General features: G+C 42.4%; 1 protein-coding gene across 1 annotated transcript in view; it reads right to left on the bottom strand.

Annotated features, from left to right (window-relative positions):
- Positions 1-22,458, bottom strand: part of wnt2bb (wingless-type MMTV integration site family, member 2Bb) — a 92,167-nt gene that overhangs the window by 25,757 nt on the left and 43,952 nt on the right. The window contains exon 4 of the mRNA XM_078546438.1: positions 14,808-15,072. Coding sequence (XP_078402564.1) covers positions 14,808-15,072 — 265 coding nt within the window. The remainder of the gene's footprint in view (positions 1-14,807; positions 15,073-22,458) is intronic.

The raw sequence follows: 22,458 nt of genomic DNA, 5'->3' as shown, positions 1-22,458 counted from the left end.
GGAATACAGACATAGACTCATAGACTTCTACAGCACAGAAGAATGCCATTCAGCCCATCATTTCCATGCTAGTCAACAAAGATCTGGTTACACTAATTCCATTTTCCAGTGCTTGGCTCATAGCCCTGGAGGCTATGGCAACACAAGTGAGTATCTAAATACTTCTTAAATGTTACAAGAGTTTCTGACTCAACCATCTTTCAGGCAGTGAGTTCCTGACTCCCCTCTGGGTGAAAAATATTCTCCTCAACTCCCCCCTTAGCCCTCGACCGCTTACCTTAAATGTATGCCCCCTGGGTTATTGACCCCTCTACTAATGGAAAAAGTGCCTTCCTATCCACCCTATCTATGCCCCTCATAATCTTATACACCTCTATCAGGACCCCTCTCAACCTTCGCTGCTCCAAGGAAAACAGCCCCAGCCTATCCAATCTTTCCACATAGCTCAAACCCTCCAGGCAGCATCCTGGTAAACCTCCTCTGAACCCTCTCCAGTGCAATCACATCCTTCCCATAATGTGGTGACGAGAGCTGTACACAGTACTCCAGTTGCTGCCTAACCAGCATTTTATACAGTTCCAGCATAACCTCCCTACTCTTGTATTCTATGCCTCGGCTAATAAAGGCAAGTATCCCAGATGCCTTCTTAACTACCTTATCTACCTGCCCTGCTACTTTCAGGGATCTGTGGATATGCACACCATGGTCCCTCTGATCTTCAGTACTTTCCAGGGTCCTACCATTCATAGTGTAATCCCTTGCCTTGTTAGCCCTCCCCAAGTGCATTATCTCACACTTTTCCAGGTTGAATTCCATTTGCCACTGCTCTGCCCACCTGACCAGTCCATTGATATCCTCCTGCAGTTTATGACTATCCTCCTCACTATTTACTGCCCTACCAATCTTTGTCTATTCCGCGAACTTCTTGATCATACCCCCTACATTTAAGTCCAAATCATTTATGTACACCACAAACAGCAAGGGCCTCAGCACTGAGCCCTGCAGAACCCCATTGGAAACAGACTTCCAGTCACAGAAATATCCCTCTACCATCACCCTCTGCTTCCTGCCTCTCAGCCAATTTTGGATCCAATGTGCCACTATGCCTTGGATCCCATGGGCTCTTATTTTCTTGACCAGTCTGCCATGAGGGACCTTATCAAAATCCTTGCTAAAGTCCATATAGACCACATTAAATGCATTATCCTCATCAACACTCCTGGTTACCTCCTCAAAAGACCCGATCAAATTTGTCAAACATGACCTTCCTTTAACAAATCTATGCTGACTATCCCTGATTAATCCGTGTCTCTCCAAGTGCAGATATATTCTGTCCCTCAGAATTCTTTCTAGTAACTTCCCCACCAATGAGGTTAGACTGACTGGCCTGTAATTTCCTGGTCTATCCCTTCCTCCATTTTTTAGTTATGGGACGACATTAGCAATCCTCCAGTCCTCTGGCACCTCACCTGTGGCCAGAGAGGATTTGAAAATTACTGCCAGGACCTCTGCTATCTCTTCCCTTGCCTCCCTCAACAGCCTTGAATACATCTCATCTGGGCCTGCGGATTTATCCACTTTTAAGGCCGCTAAACCCACAAGTACCTCCTCTCTCTCTATGTTAATTTCCTCTAAAATTTCACAGTCCTCCACCCTGATGTCTATATCTGCATGTTCTTTTCCATTGTGAAGACTGATGCAAAGTGTTCATTGAGCACTGTACCTACGTCTTCTGGGTCCACACACAGATTACCTCTATGGTCCCTAATTGGCCCTACTCTTTCCCAGTTATTCCCTTGCTCTTTATCTATTTAAAAAACCCCTTTGGGGTTTCCTTTGTTCTACCCACTAATGCTTTCTCATGCACTCTCTTAGCTTTCCTAATTTCCTTTTTAAGTTCCCCTCTTCACTTTTTATACTCCTCTAAGGACTCTGCTGTATTGAGCCATTGGTATCTGCCCTAAGCTTCTCTTTTTTTCTTAATCCTAACCTTTATGTCCCTTGACATAATACTGTAGTATACACTGATCTAGGAATGCGGATACACTGATCTGGGGGAAGCAGATACACTGATCTAAGGGTGCAGAAAAACTGGTCTAAGAATGTGGATACACTGCTCTAGGGATACAGAAACTAGGATACTAGGGAAGCGGATACACTGATCCAGCAATGCAGATACACTAATCTATGAATGCAGATACACTGATAAAGGAATGCAGATATGCTTATCTAGGAACATGGATACACTGCTCTAGGGGTCCTGATACAAGCTTCTAAGATGCAGCTACACTGATGTATGGGATGCAGATACACTGATCCAGGAATGCAGATACACTGATCCAGGAATGCAGATAAGCTAATCTATGGGGAGCAGATAAACTCATGGTGCAGAAACACTAGTCTATGAACACTTGTACACTAATCTTGGTGTGCAGATACACTGATCTAGGAATGGCGATACACTGATCTAGGAATGAAGATATACTGATCTAGGAATGCAGATGCACTGATCTAGGAATGCAGATACACTGATCTAGGAATGCAGATTAACTGATATAGGAATGGGGACGCAATGATCTGGTTGGATGAAGATACACTGATCTAGGAATGCAGGTACAATGATCTAAGAATGCAGATACACTGATCTACATGTGCAGATACACTGACTTAACAATGCTGATGCTTTGATGTAGGTATGCAGATATGCTGATCCAGGAGTGCAGATACACTAATCTGTGGGATGCAGATACTCTGATCTAGGATTGCACTGATGTAGAAATGCAGATACACTGATGCAGGAATGTGGAAACACTGATCTAGGACTGTGGATACACTGATCTAGCTGTGCAGATCCACTGATCTATGTGTGCAAATAAACAGATCTAGGGGTGCTGATACAATGATCTAGGAATGCAGGTACGCTGATCTAGGAATTCAGATACACTCATTGTGGAATGTAAATACAGTGATCTAGGGGGTGCAGATACACTGATCTAGGGGCTGCAAATACACTTATCTGGGGTGCAGATATACTGACATAGCAATGCTGATGCTCTGATGTAGGTATGCAGATATGTCAATGCAGGAGTGCAGATACACTGATCTGTGGGATGCAGATACCCTGATCTAGAATTGCAGATACACCGATGTAGAAATGCAGATATACCGATGTAGGGGTGCAGGTACACTGATTTAGGAATGCAGACACACTGATGAAGGAGTACAGCTACACTGATCGAAGAATGCAGTTACACTGATCTAGGAGTGCAGATACACTGATCTAGCAGCTGCAGCTACACTGATCTGGGGGTGCAGATACAGTATTCTAAGAATGCAGATACACTGATCTAGATGGTGCAGATACATTTATCTCAGAATGCAGGTACACTGACCTAGGGGGCACAGATACACTCATCTTGGAATGTAGATACAATGATCTAGGAATACAAATGAACTGATCTTGGAATGCATATACACTGATGTAGGAATGCAGATACACTGATCTAGAGGGTGTAGATACTGTATTCTAGGAATGCAGATACACTGATCATGGGGTGCAGATAGACTGATTGAGAATCCAGATACACTGATCAATGAATACAGATGCTTTGATCTGCGAATGCTGGTAAATAATCTGGGGGGTGCAGATACATTGATCTAGGGGCTGCTGATGCACTGATCTCGTGCATGGAGATACAATAATCTAGTGGGTGCAGTTACACTGATCCAGAAATGCAAATACACCAATTAAGGAATACAGATACACTGATATAGGAATGTAGATACACTCATCTAGGAACACAGATACACTTATGTAGGGTCCCTGATACACTGGCCTAAGATGCAGATACACTGATGTATTGGATGCAGATACACTGATGCAGGAATGCAGATATACTGACCTAGGAATGCAGATACACCAATCTAGGAATACAGATACACTGATATAGGAATGCAGATACATTCATCTAGAGCACAGATACACTGATGTCGGGGGTGTAGGTGCACTGATCTAGGGGGAGCAGATACACTGATCTATGGGTCCAGATGCACTGATCTATGGGATGCAGATACACTGATCAATGGGATGCAGATGCACTGATCTAGGAATGCAGATACACTGATCTAGGTATGCGGATACAATGATTTAGGACTGCAGGTACAATGATCTAGCAATGCAGATTCACTGATCTTGGAATGCAGATACAATTATCTATGGGTGCAGAAGCACTGATCTCAGAATACAGATACACTGATTTAGGAGATGCAGATACAATATTCCAGGAATGCAGATACACTGATCTAGGAATGCAGACACACTGATCTAAGAATGCAGATCTACTGATCTGGGAATGCAGATATACAGAGCTGGGAATGCAGATATACAGAGCTGGGAATGCAGATACGCTCATTTATGAATGCTGATATACTGAATCTAGGACTGCAGATACACTGATCTAGTTGGGTTAAGATAGACTGATCTAGGATGTGCAAATACACTGATCTAGGTGTGCAGATACACTGATTGAGGAATTCAGATACACTGATCTGGGGGTGCTGGTATAATGATTGAGGAATGCAGATACAATGATGTAGTAATGCAGATGCATTGATCTAGGAATGCAGATACACTCTTATAGGGGCTGCAGATGCATTGATCCAGGGATGCAGATACATCTAGGGCTGCAGATACAATATTCTAGGAATGAAAATACATTGATTGAGGTAGGTTAAGATAGACTGATCTATGATGTGCAGATAGAATGATCAAGTGGGTGAAATACATTCATCCAGGAATTAAAATACACTGGTCGAGCAGGTGCAGATACACTGACCCAGGAATGCAGATAAACCAATCTAGAGGATGCAGATACACTGATCTGGGGGTGCAGATACTGTATTCTAGGAATGCAGATACGCTGATCTAGGCAGTGCAGATTCACTGATCTCGGAATGCAGGTAAACCAATTTAGGAGGTGCAGATACATTCATCTACGGTCTGCATATACACTCATCAAGGAATGCAGATACAATGTTCAAGGAATGCAAATACACCAATCTTGCAATGCAGATGCACTCATACAGGGGCTGCAGGTACACTGATCCAGGAATGCAGATACACTGATCGAGGAATGCAGATACATTGATTGAGGAATGAGGAAACACTGATCTAGAGGGAGCAGATACACTAATCTAGGATTGCAGATACAGTGATCTAGGAATGCAGATACACTGATCTAGGAGGTGTGGATACACTGACCTTGGAATGCAGATACAGTGGTGTATGGGTACAAATACACTGATCTAGGAATGCAGGTATAATGATCTGGGAATTCAGATACAATGATCCAGGAATGCAGATACACTTATGAAGGGGTGCAGTTGTAACTGATCTAGGAATGCAGATACACTCATAGGGGCTACAGATACATAGATCTGGGAATGTAGAAACACTGATCTAGATGTGCAGATCCACTGATTGAGGAATGCAGATACATTGATCAAGGAATGAGGAAACACTGATCCTGGAATGCAGATACATTGATGTAGGGGTGGAGACACACTGATCTTGGTGGTCAGATAGATTGATCAAGGGAGTTCAGATACACTGATCTAGGAACCTAGCTACATTGATGTTGTGAGTGAAGATACACAGATCTAGGGCATGCAGATACACTCAACTAGGGGGTGCAGATATGCTGATCTAGGGGGAGCAGATGTACTGATCTAGTTGGAGTAGATGCAGTGATCTAGGGGGTTCAAACACATTTATCTACAGGGTGCAGATACACTGGTCTAGGAATGCAGATACACTGAGATACACTGATCTTGCAATGCAGATATACTGACCTTGGAATGCAGATACACTGATGTTAGGGTGCAGATACAATGATTTGAAATGCATATATACTGATTTAGAGGTGCAGATACATTGATATACACTGACCTTGGAATGCAGATACAGTAACCTTGGATGAAGAAACATTGACCTAGGAATGCAGATACACTGACCTAGGAATGCTGATACATTGATCTGGGGTGTAAATACACTTATCCGGGTTGCAAATATATTGATAAAGGAATACAGATACACTAATCTAAAGAGTGCAGATACACTGATCTAGGGGGTGCAGATACACTTTTCTAGAGGCTGCAGTTATACTGATCAAAAGGGTTGCATATACAATGATCAAGAGGGTGCAGATACACTGATCAAGGGAGTGAAGATATAGTGCTCTATGAATGCAGATACACTGATCTAGGAATGCTGATACACTGATCTAGGGGTGTAGAGTCACTAATGTAGAGGTTGAAGATACACTGAGCTAGGGCATGCTGAAACATGATCTAAGGCATGCAGAAACACTGATCTAGGGTGTGCAGATACACAGATCCCAGAATGCAGATATGCTGATATAGGAGGTAGAGATACACTGATCTTGTGGGTGCAGGTAAACTGATCTATGGGGTGTAGATACACTGATCTATGAATTCAGATATAGTGACCTAGCAGGTGCAAATACACTGATCTACCTGTACAGAGCCATTGGCCCATGAATACATATACACTGATTTTGGAATGCAGATACATTTCTAGGGGTGAAGATATGCTGATCTAAGAGTGCAGATACACTGGTGTATGCGTGAGGATACACTCTATGAGTGGAGATACAGTGATCTCAGGAGTGGAGGTACACTGATCTAGGGTGTGTCGATACACTGGTTTATGGCAGCAGATACACTTATCTAGGGGGTATAGATACATTGATTCAGGAATTCAGTTACACTGGTCTAGGAATGCAGATGGAATGATCTAGAAACTTTAAAATTCATTCACAGGATGTGGGCTTCGCTGGCTGGGCCAGCATTTATTGCCCAACCCTAGTTGCCCTTGAGAAGATGGTTGTGAGCTGCCTTCTTGAACTGCTGCAGTCCATGTGGTGTAGGTTCCTTTGTGCTAGTTATGACTCCAACCTCCGGAGAGTTTGCCCCCTGATTCCCATTGACTCCAATTTTGCTAGGGCTCCATGATACCACACTCGGTCAAATGTTGCCGTGATGTCAAGGGCAGTCACTCTCACCTCACCTCTGGAGTTCTGCTCTTTTGTCCATTTTTGACCCAAGGCTGTAATGAGGTCAGGAGCTGAGTGGCCATGGCGGAACCCAAACTGAGCGTCAGTGAGCGGGTTATTGCTAAGCAAGTCCTGTTTGATAGTACTGTTGATGACCCCTTCCATTATTTTACTGATGATCGAGAGTAGACTAACGGGGCCGTAATTGGCTGGGTTGGATTTGTCCTGCTTTTTGTGTACAGGACATACCTGGGCAATTTTTAAACATTGCTGGGTAGATGACAGTGTTGTAGCTGTACTGGAACAGCTTGGTTAGGGGCGTGGCAAGTTCTGGAGCACAAGTCTTCAGTCCTATTGCTGGAAGATTGTCAGGTCCAATAGCCTTTGCACTATTCAGTGCCTCCAGCCATTTCTTGATATTGTGTGGAGTGAATTGAATTGGCTGAATACTGGAATGTGTGATACCTGGGATCTCTGAAGGAGGCTGAGATGGATCATCCACTCAGCACTTCTGGTTGAAGATTGTAGCAAATGCTTCAGTCTTATCCTTTGCACTGATGTGCTGGGCTCCCCCATCATTGATCCTCCTCCTCCAATGAGTTGTTTAATTGTCTACCACCATTCACGGTTGGATGCGGAAGGACTGCAGAGCTTAGATCTAATCTGTTGGCTGTGGGGTTGTTTAGCTTTGTCTGTCACTTGCTGCTTATGCTGTGCTTATGCAAGTACATTATCTTGGAGTGAAGGTGCGCTGATATAGGGGTGCAGATACACTGAGCAATGAGTGCAGATACACTGATCCTCAATGCAGCTGTATTTCTATGGGTGAAGATACGCTGATCTAGGAGCTGCAGATACACTGATCTTGGAATGCAGATACAGTGGTATAGGAGTAGAGATACACTGATCTAGGAATGCAGATACACTGATCTAGGAGGTGCAGACACACAGATCTAGTGGATGTTGATAGACTGATACAGGAATGCAGATAAACTCATCCAGGAATGCAGATACACTAATCTAGGAATGCAGATAAACTAATCCAGGGGTGCAGATACACTGATCTATGATTTCAGATATCCTGATCTGGTAGGGCAGATACACTGGCAGTTGAATGCAGATACACTGACCTAGGAATGCAGACACAATGATCTAGGAATGCAGATTCACTCATCTAGGAATGCAGATACTCTGATCTAGGGGTGTGGAAAACCTGATCTTGGGATGCAGATACATTGATTTGGGGTGCAGATACACTGATCTAGTCGTGCAGATATACTGATATAGGGGTACTGAAACACTGATCTAGGGGTGCAGGCACACTGATCTAGGGGGTGCAGATTCACTGATCTAGCGGGTGCACGTTGTCTGCTCTAGAGGGTGTAGATATACTGATCTAGCTTGCAGATACACTGATGTAGGGGATGCAGATACACTGATCTTGGGGTGCATATTCACTACCTTGTTGTGCAGTTTCTAGGTTTTATATCTAGCTGCTGCTAAAGATTTAAGTATTTTCTTGGTTATTCATTTGGGACAGATACTTCCGTAATCCACCCGAAAGCCTTACATTTAGGGATGTGATCATCCTTCCCAATTTCCAACTACAAGGTAGCGTAATACAGAGGTAGTAAAAATATTACCTCCTCATGAACTTAGCTGGATATTTATGCCTTTTGCAAATGTACTTCTTCAATCTAATAAAAGGGTGGAGTGGATTGAGAAAGCCCTTAGTAAACGTACCAGATATGAATTATTACATGGTTTTATTTCTCAGCAAGTTAAAATGGCGTACAATAATCATCATCAAATTTACTAAATTCAATCACTACAACTTGACTTTGCGTAATAATAGGAAAAAATGATTATACCACATTGCCTCACATCAGCCTTACTTAACAAACAAAATGACTCCTAGTTAACTTCCTAAATTCTCCTTCCAAGTCTAGCCTAAGTTTTCCCTTGCAGCTTTTCACTTTAAAATCTGACTGATTTTTCTGTGTCTTTATATCTCTCTGCTCATAGCCAGGAGGGACCAGAGACCTCCAAGAAGGATGGCCGTGAGGTTTTTAGCAATTGTTCAGACAGGCTAATAAGCAACTAATATCTTCTAAGGTGAAACAACATCGAGGCTCAGCTCATTAATATTTTAACCATTGTTGGTTAACATCGCTGTGTCTTCCTTAAAATTGTATGTATACACTTTCCTTTAAAAACCAAGCATTTAAAAATAATTCAACTTTTTTCCCTAATTAATTCTATTGAAAAGAAACTATCCTAACATCCTGATGTATGGCAAGGGCGCGAAATACAAAAGTGAATAAAAACTTGTGGTGAGGCCACACTTAGAGCAGTGTGTGCAGCTTTGGCTCAGTTGGCAACACTCTCGCCTCTGAGCCACAAGGTTTCAGGTTTAAATCCCACACCAGGGGTTGTGCACAAAAATCAAAGCTGACGCTCTAGTGCAGGGAGTGCGGATGTGCTGCACTGCAAGATGCAGTCGTCTTTCGGATCAAATTTGGCTGCTTGGGTGGATGCAAAAGATTCCATGGAACTATTTTGAAGAAGAGTAGGGGAGTTTTCCCAATAGTTATCCCTCAATCAACATTGCAAAAGAACAGATTATCTGGCCATTATCACATTCCTGATTGTGGGAACTTGCTATGTGCAAAATTGGCCGCAGCATTTTCTACATTACAACATTTCAAACGTGCCTCATTGGCTGTAAAGTGTGTTGAGATGCTGGGTAGTCTTTTATTCCATTTTAGAAATGATATTTGATCCATAGGAAAGATCATTAGGTATTCATTGGGCTAATACCAGGGATGTGACAATAATTTTATAATGGGAAATTTCAGAAACTGGTGTTTGTGTTAGGAATAGACAAAGCTAAGGATGAATCTTAAGAGGAATGTTCAAAATTATGCAAGGGTTTGAGAGGCTGGATACATTATTCCTTATATCATACACCACAGAAGGAGACCACTTGGCCTTTTGTACCTGTGCTAGCTCTTTGAAAGACCTACCCCATTAGGTTCATTCCTCCGCTCCTGTCCCATAGCCCGGTAATTATTTTCCTTTTCAAATATTTATCTTATTCCCTTTTGAAAGTTATTAATGAATCTGCTTTCACCGCTCTTTCAGGCAGAGCGTCCTAGATCATAACTTGCTCAATAAAAAATTCTCCTCATCTCCCCTCTTGTTCTTTTGCTAATTACCTTAAATCTGTGCCCTCTTGTTACTGACCCACCAGCCAATGGAGGCAGTTTCTTCCTATTTACTCTACCAAAATCTCTCTTAAACATGCATTTTTTGATGCGTGAGGTGAATTACACTAATAATCCGGAAAGGTTATTCACAATGGTTTGTGATTTAGTAACAAATGAGCACCCACTCAGGATTAGTACTGGAAACATAAAGGGGGTTGGGGGGGATGGGGAGTGTGGGGGGAGCGTTTGCCAGGGTGGGTAGCTCCTCTGTGCTGCAATTCCTACGACTAGCATTCAAAACCAATCCCAGCTTCAGTACTCACGACCTGTTCAAAAAGGGTTAAATGTGGGTCAGACCCATTGAATGTGCAGTGACTTGTCACTCTTCAAAATAGTGACGTGGGATCTTTTACGTCCACCTAAGAGGGTGGATGTGGCCTTGGTTTAATATCTGAACTGATGGGCAGCACCTCTGACAGTGCTGCATTCCCTTAGGGTGTGAGCTTAGGTTATGTGCTCAAGACTCGAGCAAAGAAGCTTCTGGCTCATAAGTGAGAATGCCAACCACTGACATGCCCAAACTTAGTGCCAGCCAGTCAGCAATCCTTTCAGCCTTGCTGACTGACATCTTGCCTTGGCCCTTCACATTGAGTGGCAGGGGTCGGGCTCCTTGATTCAACAAAATGCTTTTAATTCTTCGGTTTCAGGTGAATGATTTAAAGTGACTCCCATAAGATTGTCTTGTTGCAAGTTCTGTTTAGCCTCTGTGGAAGGGGAGCTTAAGTTGACAGAGTTCAATGATGGGATCTGCCATACACTGTTGCTATGGTATGTTGCTAGGATTTATTAAGGTCCTGGAGACGTATCAGAGCAGCTGCAAGGTCATTGTCATTGTGTAACACGTCCTATCTTGCCACGGGAATGTAATCATGCTGCATGCATTGGGAAATTCAGTTAATCTTATATTTGGACAGAGAGAAAAGGAGGTGTATTTAATTTACAGCAGCAGTTGTGCTGTTTTCTAAATTACTTTCAACGTTTTCTGAGAATTTTAATTTTCAGGATGATTAGATGTGATCATGTTGGAACCAGAGGAATTCCATTCAACTCCCTCCACCACCAATTTACCCAGATTATCCCAATCAAAGAAGAGCACTCGTTAGACGCCTGTGTTCAGTCCAGACAGTCCCTGCACAGATGCTTAATGGATTCCGCCCATTTTATATTATTTATTTTATTTTATACATTGGGTCAGCCTCAGTTGAAGTATTGTGTCTAATTCTTGGCACCACACTTCGGGGAGGATGAGAAAGAATTGGAGAAGCTGCAGAAAACATTTACCGGAATGGGTCCCGGGATGAGAGGCTTTAGTTACGTGGATAGAATGGAGAAGCTTGGACTGTTCTCCTTGGAATAGAGAAGGATAGAGAGGAGGTTTGATAGAGGTGTTCAAAATCGTGAGGGATCTGGACAGAGTGGATAGGGAGAAGCTGTTCCGTTGGTGGAAGGGCTGAGAGCCAGAGGGCACCAATTTAAGATGTTCCATAAAAGCAACATGAAGAAAAACTTTTTTATGCAGTGAGTGGTTAGGATCTGGAATATGTTACTTGGGAATGTGGTGGAGGCAGGGTCAATTGTGGCTTTCAAAAGGGAATAAAATAAACAGAAAATAATTGAAAGGCTGCAAGGTAAAGGCAGGGGAGTGGGACTAGCTGAGTAGCTCTTACAGAGAGCTGGCAAGACCCATGATGAGTTGAATGACCTCTTTCTATGCTGTAACGTTCTATAATTTTATTCTCTTCTATTCAGGTGACTGATCGTTGAATTGGAGTTGGTGGTAAAGTTTCTGGCTATTTTACTCTGTCCTCTAGAACATGGGCTCTGACTGTTCACAACTTAGATCCCAGATCATAACCACCACTCCCATTTTCTTGGGCAGAAGGTGCCGGCAGTACCAGAGCAATTGGGAGTGGGGAAAGTGTGGGCTGGAGCTTGGGATGGAAGCCCCCAATGATACACGGCCAACATGTACTCTACAGCCCCAAGCTCCACCAACCTTGCTTCCATCATGTTCCTGTATTCCTGTTTCATGGGAACCTTCTCTTTACCAGATTGCGCACCAACCCTCCCCCTCCAAGGCCACCCCTCACCCCTTGCTATCCTGTTGTAACCACTTACACCTCCTCTGGACCTAACTTTTGTTTCTTTACTTGTCTCATTATCCTCTTTGCCTTAATGCACCATCATCCTTTTTGTCATTTACTCTCTCCTGCTCTCCACCTTAACACAGAGCTCTCCTTTTCGTTCTTTCCCCCCATCACCAAACCCCCATCCCCACTCTTCTCTGGCTCTTTGTTTGCTTAAAAACAGTTAAACCTATTCCAGTTCTGATTTTAGAAAAAGGTTGCCGACCTGAAACATTAGCTGTTTTCTCTCTCCACAGCTGCTGCCAGACCTGCTGAGTATTTCCAACATTTCTGGTTTGATTAAAGATTAAGAAGTTAAAGGGAAAATCACTGGGGAATTCTTTTTTTACCCATTGGGTAATAGGGTTGTCATGTAGGTTGCATAGAGATGGGCAATAAATGCTGGCCTTGCCAGTGACACCCACATTTCATGAATAAATAAAAGTTGCTGGTGCTGGAGGATCAAGATCCATCGAGTTCTTCTCCATACTGGTAGTCACATGATACAATGAAAACGGAGTTGTTGACTAATTGTAACTATCAACCTGTATTAATTAGTCAAGTGAGAATATATACTGAAGTTGGCAGTTCAAATGGTGTCAAGAAATAATCACGCTTAAAAATGTGTGGCCATTTGTGGCGGACAACTGCTATAATTTGTTGAGGTCTTGGACAATATTCACCTTTCAATGAACAACATCATGTTCATAATAGGCAGAGTACAGACCATAATCAACCAGCCCGTGCTTACAAACCCCAAAACAAAATGCTTACTGTTAGATGTGATTCTGTGATTGTGCAGAACTTGCTGAACAATCCTGAGTGTGCTAATAGCTACACTAACAACCAATTTAAGATAATCAGTTGAGATCATAATGTGGCTCATTTATAGTTGCTAGAAGCAACATACATTCATATGCTCAGACCAATTCTCTGCAAACAAAAGGAATATGTTCAAGTCTGCACCTTTTATCAATTATGCGGGATCTTGGGGAGCCTATAGTTCACCATTGCTTCCTCCATGGCAACACCTCAGCCAATCAGAGTCAGCTTGGCAACCAATCAACATCCTTTTCTCCTGTAGTACAAATTGTTGTGATTGTTTGAAATTTGGCATTATTGTGTTTGTCCTGATAAGTGCAAGATGAAAAGCTTCAACAACATGTCTCTCTTTTTGGCAATATTAAAAAACAGATTACCTGCTCATTATCACATTGCTGTTGCTGGGAGCTTGCTTTACCCAACTTGTCTACATTTCCCTACATTGCAACAGTGATAACACTTCATTGGCTGTGAAAGGCTTAGGGACGTCCTAAGGATGTGAAAGTTGCTATAGGAATGCAAGTTCTTTCTCTTTTCTCAAGTCTGGCAGGAGAGCAGTAGAAGGTCTGGAACATAGCTCTGGGCCTGGACACATTGGGTTCTAGCCTTGGCTGAGGACTTCTGTCTGTGAACAAAGCTTTGCCTGTTTTCTCCTGCCTGTTGGAGAGGCAGGCACTCCCTACACTGGGATTGCCCACTTACCAGGTCTCAGCAGGACCTGGTGTAACCATGAAGGCCAATATGCCCAGTGGGAGGAGGGAATCATCTGAAAGTTGCAAGCGGACCCCACTTAGGGTTGCAAAATTCATGACAATGTGATCGAGGTAGAAGGAGCAAAGTGAAAAAGGACTTGAAGCGGCCTATCTAGCAAGACCATTACAGACTTTTCTGTAATGGTACACTCAAAACCCTTCTGCTATCTCAAGCTGTAATCTATTGAAATGACAATTCAAGATCTTTGAATGCATTGTTACTATCCAACAGTATCCAGCTCTTCCAGCCTTCCAATTCTCTAGTCTAATTTCTGAAACACTCACACGCAGACACCACCTTGGTCAACCGCACCAAGGACATTGTAGATGACTTTGACCATAGCTCACTGACTCTTTTTGACCTCTCCATCAGTTCGTTGACAACTCCATTCTCCTTCACATGCTTCCCCGTCACCATCCTCCATCTCCATGATACCTTACTCTCCCAAGTCCTCCTATTTATCATCCACAGATGAAACCAAAGCCATCTCAGCATCAAGTTATCTGATTCCACCAACTGCAAGGTCCCCAGTTTCCCACTGACCGTGTCCCTAGTAACTCAGTTTGAGCCTGAGCTGACCCTGCTCTCCCACATCTGCTCAGTCACCCATTCTGCATTTTTTCACCTCCAGAGCATTCATCTCCACTTGTGCCACCCTTTCCCCTGTTAAAAAAAAAAAATTCTAGTCCATATCTTGAGATCTCTGCCACTAAGACTGCAGCTTGTGACAGCTCCCACCGCGTGTGACACAATCTGGGTCTTACCTGCTGCCTTGTCCAGGACGCAATAATCGGGTGAGTTTTCGAAGTACACCAACTCATTTTTGATCAACCTGTCTGAATGTTTGTTGGTGACAGTGAAACCAGTTCCATCCTGGTTCATGGTGACCTGAATCGCCAGGTTGTATTTTTTCCGCAGGTAATCTCCGGTCTTTCTAAAGTCCGACATTGCTAACCAACAAGTCCTTAATGTACATGATCCGCTGACACCGTGGCATTTACACTCCAGCTTCATGAACCTTTTCACAGCCTGCCGGGGTAGAGAGAGGCAGAGTTATCACAAGAGACACAGACCTTCCATCACTGACCTTAAAGGATTTTCAAAAGAGAGAAGCTATTCCCACTGCTGTCTTCATCAGACGAATGGGATTGGAGGTAGTCGAAGGACAATACAGCTCTAGATCACTACAGCCCTAGAACATAAGAGTTCTAGAATACTACAGCTCTAGAACGCTACAACTCTGAAGCTGCTGCGGGGGTGGATCCACAAACTGACCTCATTAAGTAGAGACATGACGAGAACGTCAAGTGTATTGTAAAAGCAAAATACTGCGGATGCTGGAAATCTGAAACAAAAACAAAAATTGCTGGAAAGACTCAGCAGGTCTGGCAGCATCTGTGGAGAGAAAGACAGAGTTAAGGTTTCAAGTCGAAAGTGTACTGGGTCAAGTGTATTGTGTTAGCCTTGGTTCATTGTGTAGCATTCTTTCCTCTGAGTCAGAAATTTTTGGGTTGAAATTCCACTCCAAGAGACTTAAGCATGTAACCTAGGTTGACACTCAAATAGAATACTGAGGGAATGCACCATGATTTACATGAGTTATCACGTAAAAGGGCAGATAACCTTCTTTAGTGCTATTGAGTCAATGTGGCATGTCCTTGCTGAATATATAAGTTGCACTCATGGACATTAATGCAGCCTAAATCTCTCTTGAGAATTTTTCCCCTGTCCGAAATTTCTCTTTGTTCCTCTCCTAAGAGGTGCTAAATTGTACTGGAGTACAGCAGGTGCTGAGTGCTGCAATCCCTCTGGAATTTCACCCGACTATCATTCATTCATGTTAGCCACGGCCCAGTAGGTAGCTCTCTTGCTTCTGGGCCTAACGGTCATCGGTTCAAGAGCCTCTCCAGAGACGAGCACCAGCTATAGCAGATACTCCAGTGCAGTACTGAAGCAGTGTTGTGCTGTTAGAAATGCCATCTATTGGAAGAGATGTTAAAACCGAGGTCCAAACTGTCCTTTCAGGTGGATGTAAAAGATGTCGAGGCACTGTTTGAAGAAGAGAAAGGGAGTTCTCCTGGTCAAGATTCAGCCCTCAACCAACACAAGGCGAATGATCTGAACATTTATCTCATTACTATTTGTGGGCGCTTGCTATGCCTTTATGCGCTAGATAACAAAAACAACTGCACTTCTAAATTATGTTATTGGCTGTAAAGTTCATTCGGATGTCCTCAGGCCATGATAGGTGCTATATAAATGCAGGTTCCTTTTTTAAACAGAATGATTAACGTTAAGAATACAAGGATACAACAAGGGAGGGTCAGTATTGAATGCTAGATCTAAATTGTTAAAAATTGTAAATTGAAAACCAGTGTGAATACTATATCAGGAAATATTAAAAAAATATATATACTAAGTGAAAAGCTGCTGAAAAATTGACGCAGGATGAACAGCAAAAATTAGAAAATAATTTCTACGAGACTTGTGGGTGAATGAAAGCAGGTTTTTGGGGGGTTTATTGTTGATAATCAGGAGAGAAACTTTTCTAAATTTTATTTTAAACAATTTTCACTGTAGGAACTGTGACATTTTCTGCAGAATCAGAAATTATAGAATAAAATGAGGTCATATGGATGGTAGCTCTAAAACTGGTGCAGTCTACATTAACCCCATTACTGGAACCTTTTATAATCTATAGATTCTAATCTTTTTTAAAAAATCATCTCTCCACTCCCTTTTAAATGGTGGTTTACTTGCTCATTGCAAAATATTCTGAGCATTCTGTATTTTAATAATAGAACCATAGAAAAGTTACAGCACAGAAGGAGGCCATTTGGCCCAACTTGTCCATGCCAGCCCAAGGACACCCAGGTGCCCTTTCTAATCCCACCTTCCTGCACCCGGCCCATAGCCCTGCAGCTTACAGCACTTAAGGTGCAGATCCAGGTACTTTTTAAAAGAGTTTAGAGTTTCTGCCTCTACCACCAACTTGGGCAGCGAATTCCAGACACCCACTACCCTCTGCGTAAAAAAGTTCTTCCTCATGTCCCCCCTACACATTCTGCCACTTATCTTGAGCAAAAACAATTCTTCTAACTTTCCCTCTTTATTCTCCTATTAAAAACCTTGTGGTTTAGTGGATAGAGAGAAACTGTTCCCATTGGTGAACACATTTAAAGTAATTGGCAAAAGAACCAAAGGCAACATGAGGAAAAACCTTTTTACACAGCGTATGGTTACAATATGAAATGCACTGCCTGAAAGCGTGATGAAGGCAAATTCAACTGTGGCTTTCGAAAGAAAATTGGATAAATACCCAAAGAGAAAAAAATTACAGGTTTTGGCAAAAGGGTGGGGGAGTGGGGCTACTTCAATTGCTCTTGCAGAGAGCTGACATGGTTCCAATGGGCCGAACGACTTCCTTCTGTGCAGGTCGACTCTGATTGGTCAGGGCGCAACATTACCCCTTTTTGAACTAAACAAGAGCTTGGGGAACAGCCATTCCCTGGTTCATTCCTCAGGGCAATGCCTTGACCAATCAAAGTCGACCTGCCCAGTTTGAATTTGAACAAAACTGGGCAGTTAACAGTTCCATGCAGCATTCTCCATGACAACACCTCAACCAATCAGAATCCACTTGCCAACCAATTAACATTCTCTTTTCATGCAGTATATACTGTTGTTCCCTTTTAATGATGGTGATTTCTTGCGAACTGTCCTGATGAGTGCAAGACAAAAAGCTTTGACATGTCTCTTTTTACAACAATACTCAAGCTCTGTACTACCAAACAACTATTTAATTCTGTAAACCTACGATTCTGTGAAAATGAGGCTGAATCTCCTTCGTCCAACAATACATCTTAAAACTTACTTCAGAAAACCAAAAGAAAGGTATGCAGATGTTGGAAATCTGAAATAAAAACAGAAAGTGCTGGAAATACTCAGCAGGTCTGGCAGCAGCTGTGGAAATCTTAACTCTATTTCTCCCTCCAAATAGGCTGCCACAGCTGCTGAGTATTTCCAGCATTTTCTGTTTTTAGCCCAGAAAACCAAACCCTCTCCTCTCATGACATTAGGAAACATGCTTAAAATTTACTGCGATTTACTAAGGTGACAAATTTCTATTGATAGACAGGCTGGATTCTAAACCATCCTTCCCTACTTCACGCAGATCCAGATTCTTAACAAGCAACGAACAATGGAGAGAGCAGAAATGAGGTCCTCCCAAGCCCATTAGTCATATTGGACTAGCAAGAGTCAGTACCTGAATATGATGCCCAAAAATATCTAAACGGACAGCGCAATGAGTGAAATATCTCTTTATATTTCCTTTGAGATTCTTTTGATTTTTTTTTCAATGCTTTAAACTATAAAATTGACGATGAAATATGTTCACTATGATAACTGATGCAAATTGATTTAAAAATCATTAACCCCTTGAGGTTAGCGTTTCCTTTGCATGTTTCGAACATGTGGATGTTGTCTGCAATACATCTGATACCAATCTCACTCTGCTGGCGCATTGCCTGATACAGAATTCAACAGATTTTTGAAAAAAAATTTGTTAAAAGCTATTTTTGTCCCTGAACAAAATGTACGAGGATTGGCAGAGCGTCTCACAGCAGCCTAGAGCAACAATAGGACAGACGGAAGACATTCAGTCCCACAAACCCATTCCACCGTTCAGTACAACCATGGCTGATCTGTGATCTAACTCATATGCCACCTTTGCCCCATCTCCTTAACATTCTTGGCTAAGAAAAATACATCAGCTTCAGATTTAAAATTATCCACCATCAACTGCCATTTGTGGAAGAGAGTTCCAAACTTGTACCATCCTTTGTGTGTAGAAGTTTTTCCTAATTTCACTCCTGAAAGGCCTAGCTGTACTTTTAGACTTTGTCCTCTATTCCTGACTTTCCAACCAGTGGAAATAGTTTCTCATGGTCTAACTTATCAGTTCCCCTTAATATCTTGAAAACTTGGATTAAATCACCCCTTAATTTAAATTCTGTGGAACATGGACAAGGCAGTTGCAGTCTATAGCCCTAAGTCCAGAGCTTTCCTGGAACCCAACTATTGTTTTAATTGAGATAGAGGATTTTAAGAACATTATGAATGGGATTAGGCCACTCAGCCCCTCAAACCTCTGCCCTTCAATTAGATCTTGGTTGATCCGTAACTCTACTTTATTCACTCACCTTTGCTCCATATCCTTTGCTATTCTTACCTAACAAAAATCTCTGCCTTGAAAGCCCCAGTCGATCCTCTCAGGCTTTTGGGTCAGGGAGTTCCAGATTTCCACCACCTTTCATATGAAGATGTGCTTCCTGATTTCCTTCCTGAATGGTCTAGCTCTAATTTTAAGGTTATGCCCCATTGTTCTGGTCTCCTCCCTCAACTGGAAAATATCGTTTCTCTCTTACTACAATATCTAATATATTTTATCATGTTAAACACCTCAATAAGATCACTCCTCAACTATGCAAGCTCAAGGGAATGAAAACCAAGTTTATGTAAGCTGTCCTCATAAGGGGGACGGTGAACAGCAAGAGGTTGTGGTCCATATCAGTACCAACAACATAGATAAAAAGAGGGATGAGGCCCTGAAAGCAGAATATTGGGAGCTAGGAAATAAATTAAAATTAATCTCAGGATTACTCCCAGTGCCATGGACTAGCGAGATCAGGAATAGGAGAATAGACCAGATGAATGAATGGCTGGAGAGATGATGTAAGAGGGAGGGATTTAGATTCCTGATGCATTGGGGCCGATTCTGAGGAAGATGGGACCTGTACAAGTTGGAAGGGTTACACCCCAGCAGGACCGGGACCAATATCCTCGCAGGGGTATTCGCTCGTACCGTGGGGGAGGGTTTGAACTAGAGTGGCAGGGGAACGGAAACCTGAGTGGGGAGACAGAAGAGAGGAAACAACGATAGGAAAGAAAGACAGAAAATTAGAAAGCAAAAGTGGAAGGCAGAGGAGAAAACGGCTAGCAGCAAATAGGGCCATAGTACAAAAAGATGTGTACAAATGTTAAAAAGACAACTCTAAAGGGACTGTATCTGAAATTAGAGTCCTAAATCTTAACAAAGGAAACTATGAAGGTATGAAATGTGAGTTGGCTAAGATAGATTGAGGAATTTCATTAAAAGGCATGACGGTGGATAGGCAATGGCTAATATTTAAGGAACAAATGTATACATTGCAACAGTTTTACACATTCCTTTCTTGTGCAAAAACACAACAGGAAAAGTGACCCAACCATAGCTAACAAAATAAATTAAAGATAGTATTAGATCCAAAGAGGAGTCACATAAATTTGTTAGGAAAAGGAGCAAGCCTGAGGATTGGGAGCAGCTTAGAATTCAGCAAAGGAGGATCAAGAGATTGATTAAGAGGGTAAAAATAGATTATGAGAGTAAATTTGCAAAGAACATAAAAACGGACTGTAAAAGTTTCTATAAGTATGTAAAAAGAAAAAGATTAGTGAAGACAAATGTAGATCCCTTACAGCCTGAAACAGGAGAATTTGTAATAGAGAACAAGGAAATGGCAGAGCAATTAAACAACTACTTTAGTTCTGTCTTCATGAAGGAGGACACAAATAACTTCCCAGAAATACTAGGGAACCAAGGAGGAATTGAAGGAAATTAGTATTATTAAAACAACAGTGCTGGAGAAATTAATGGGACTAAAAGCCAATAAATCCCCAAAGCCTGATAATTTACATCCCAGGGTACTAAAGGAGGCGGCCATGGAAATAATGGATGCGTTGGTTGTCATCTTCCAAAATTCTGTAGATTCTGGAACAGCCTCAGTAGATTGGAGGGTAGCAAATGTAACCCCACTATTTAAAAAAGGAGGGAGGGAGAAAACAGCAAATTACAGACCAGTTAGCCTAACATCAGTAGTAGGGAAAATGCTAGAGTCTGTTATAAAGGATGTGATAACAGGACACTTGGAAAATATCAGTGGGATTAGGCAAAGTCAACACGGATTTATGAAAGGGAAATCATGTTTGACATACCTACTGGAGATTTTTAAGAACGTTAGTAGCAAAATAGACAAGGGAGAACCAGCGGATGTGGTGTATTTGGATTTTCAGAAAGCTTTTGATAAAGTCCCGCATTAGAGGTTAGCGTAATGGGATTGGGGTAATATATTGGCTTGGATTGAAAATTGGTTGGCAGACAGGAAACAGAGAGTAGGAATAAATGGGTCTTTTTCAGAGCAGCAGGCGGTGACTAGTGGGGTACCATAGGGATCAGCTATTCACAATATACATCAGTGATTTGGATGAGGGAACCAAATGTAATATTTCCAAATATTTCCACTCTCTTTCTCTCCATAGATGCTGTCAGACCTGCTGAGTTTTTCCAGCATTTTTTGTTTTTTGTTTTTGTGTGTAATATTTCCAAGTTTGCTGATGACACAAAACTTGGTGGGGATGTGAATAGTGAGGAGGGGGTTAAGAGGCTTCAAGGTGAGTTAGACAGGTTGAGTGAGTGGGTAAATACATGGCAGATACAGTATAACGTGGATACGTGTGAAGTTATCTACTTCGGTAGGAAAAACAGAATGGCAGAGTATTATTTAAATGGTGATAGATTGGGAAACGTTGATGTACAAAGGGATCTGTGTGTCCTTGTACATCAATTACTGAAAGTAAGCATATAGGTACAGCAAGCAGTTAAGAAGGCAAATGGTATGTTGGCCTTCATTGCGAGAGGACTTGACTACAGGAGCAAGGATGTCTTACCGCAGCTGCACAGGGTCTTGGTGAGACCACACCTGGAGTATTGTGTACAGTTTTGATCTCCTTACCTAGGAAAGGATATACTTGCCATAGAGGGTGTGCAGCGAAGGTTCATCAGACTGATTCCTGGGATGTCAGGATTGTCGCATGAGGAGAGAATCGGCCGACTCGGCCTGTATTCACTGGAGTTTAGAAGAATGAGAGTGGACCTCATTTAAACATATAAGGGATGGACGAGCTGGATGCAACAATAACGTTTCCTTCTGGCTAGGGGGGCCTCAAGAACAAACGGTCACAGACTCAGGATTTGGGGTAGGCCATTTAGGACTGAGATGGGGAGAAACTTCTTCACTCAGAAGGTGGTCAACTCCACCACAGAAAGCTGCGGAGGCCAAGTCATGAATATATTTAAGAAGGAAATAGATTTTTAGACTCTAAAGGTGTCAAGCGGTATGGGGAGAGAGCAGGAGTATGGCGTTGAGATAAAGGATCAGCCATGATTATATTGAATGGTGGAGCAGGCTCGAAGCACTGAATGGCCTACTCCTGCTCCTATTTTCTATGTTTCTATGTAATTTTACCCTCCATGCCCTGGTATCATTCTAGTTCAATTCTATCTTCATGTCAGGTGAGGGGTCTCTCACCAGGGTC

The sequence above is a fragment of the Cetorhinus maximus genome, chromosome 8 (genome assembly GCF_964194155.1).
Source record: "Cetorhinus maximus chromosome 8, sCetMax3.hap1.1, whole genome shotgun sequence".
Taxonomy (NCBI): Eukaryota; Metazoa; Chordata; class Chondrichthyes; order Lamniformes; family Cetorhinidae; genus Cetorhinus; species Cetorhinus maximus.
Note: the sequence above shows the minus strand (reverse complement) of the source record. Positions and strands in the feature narration are given on the sequence as shown.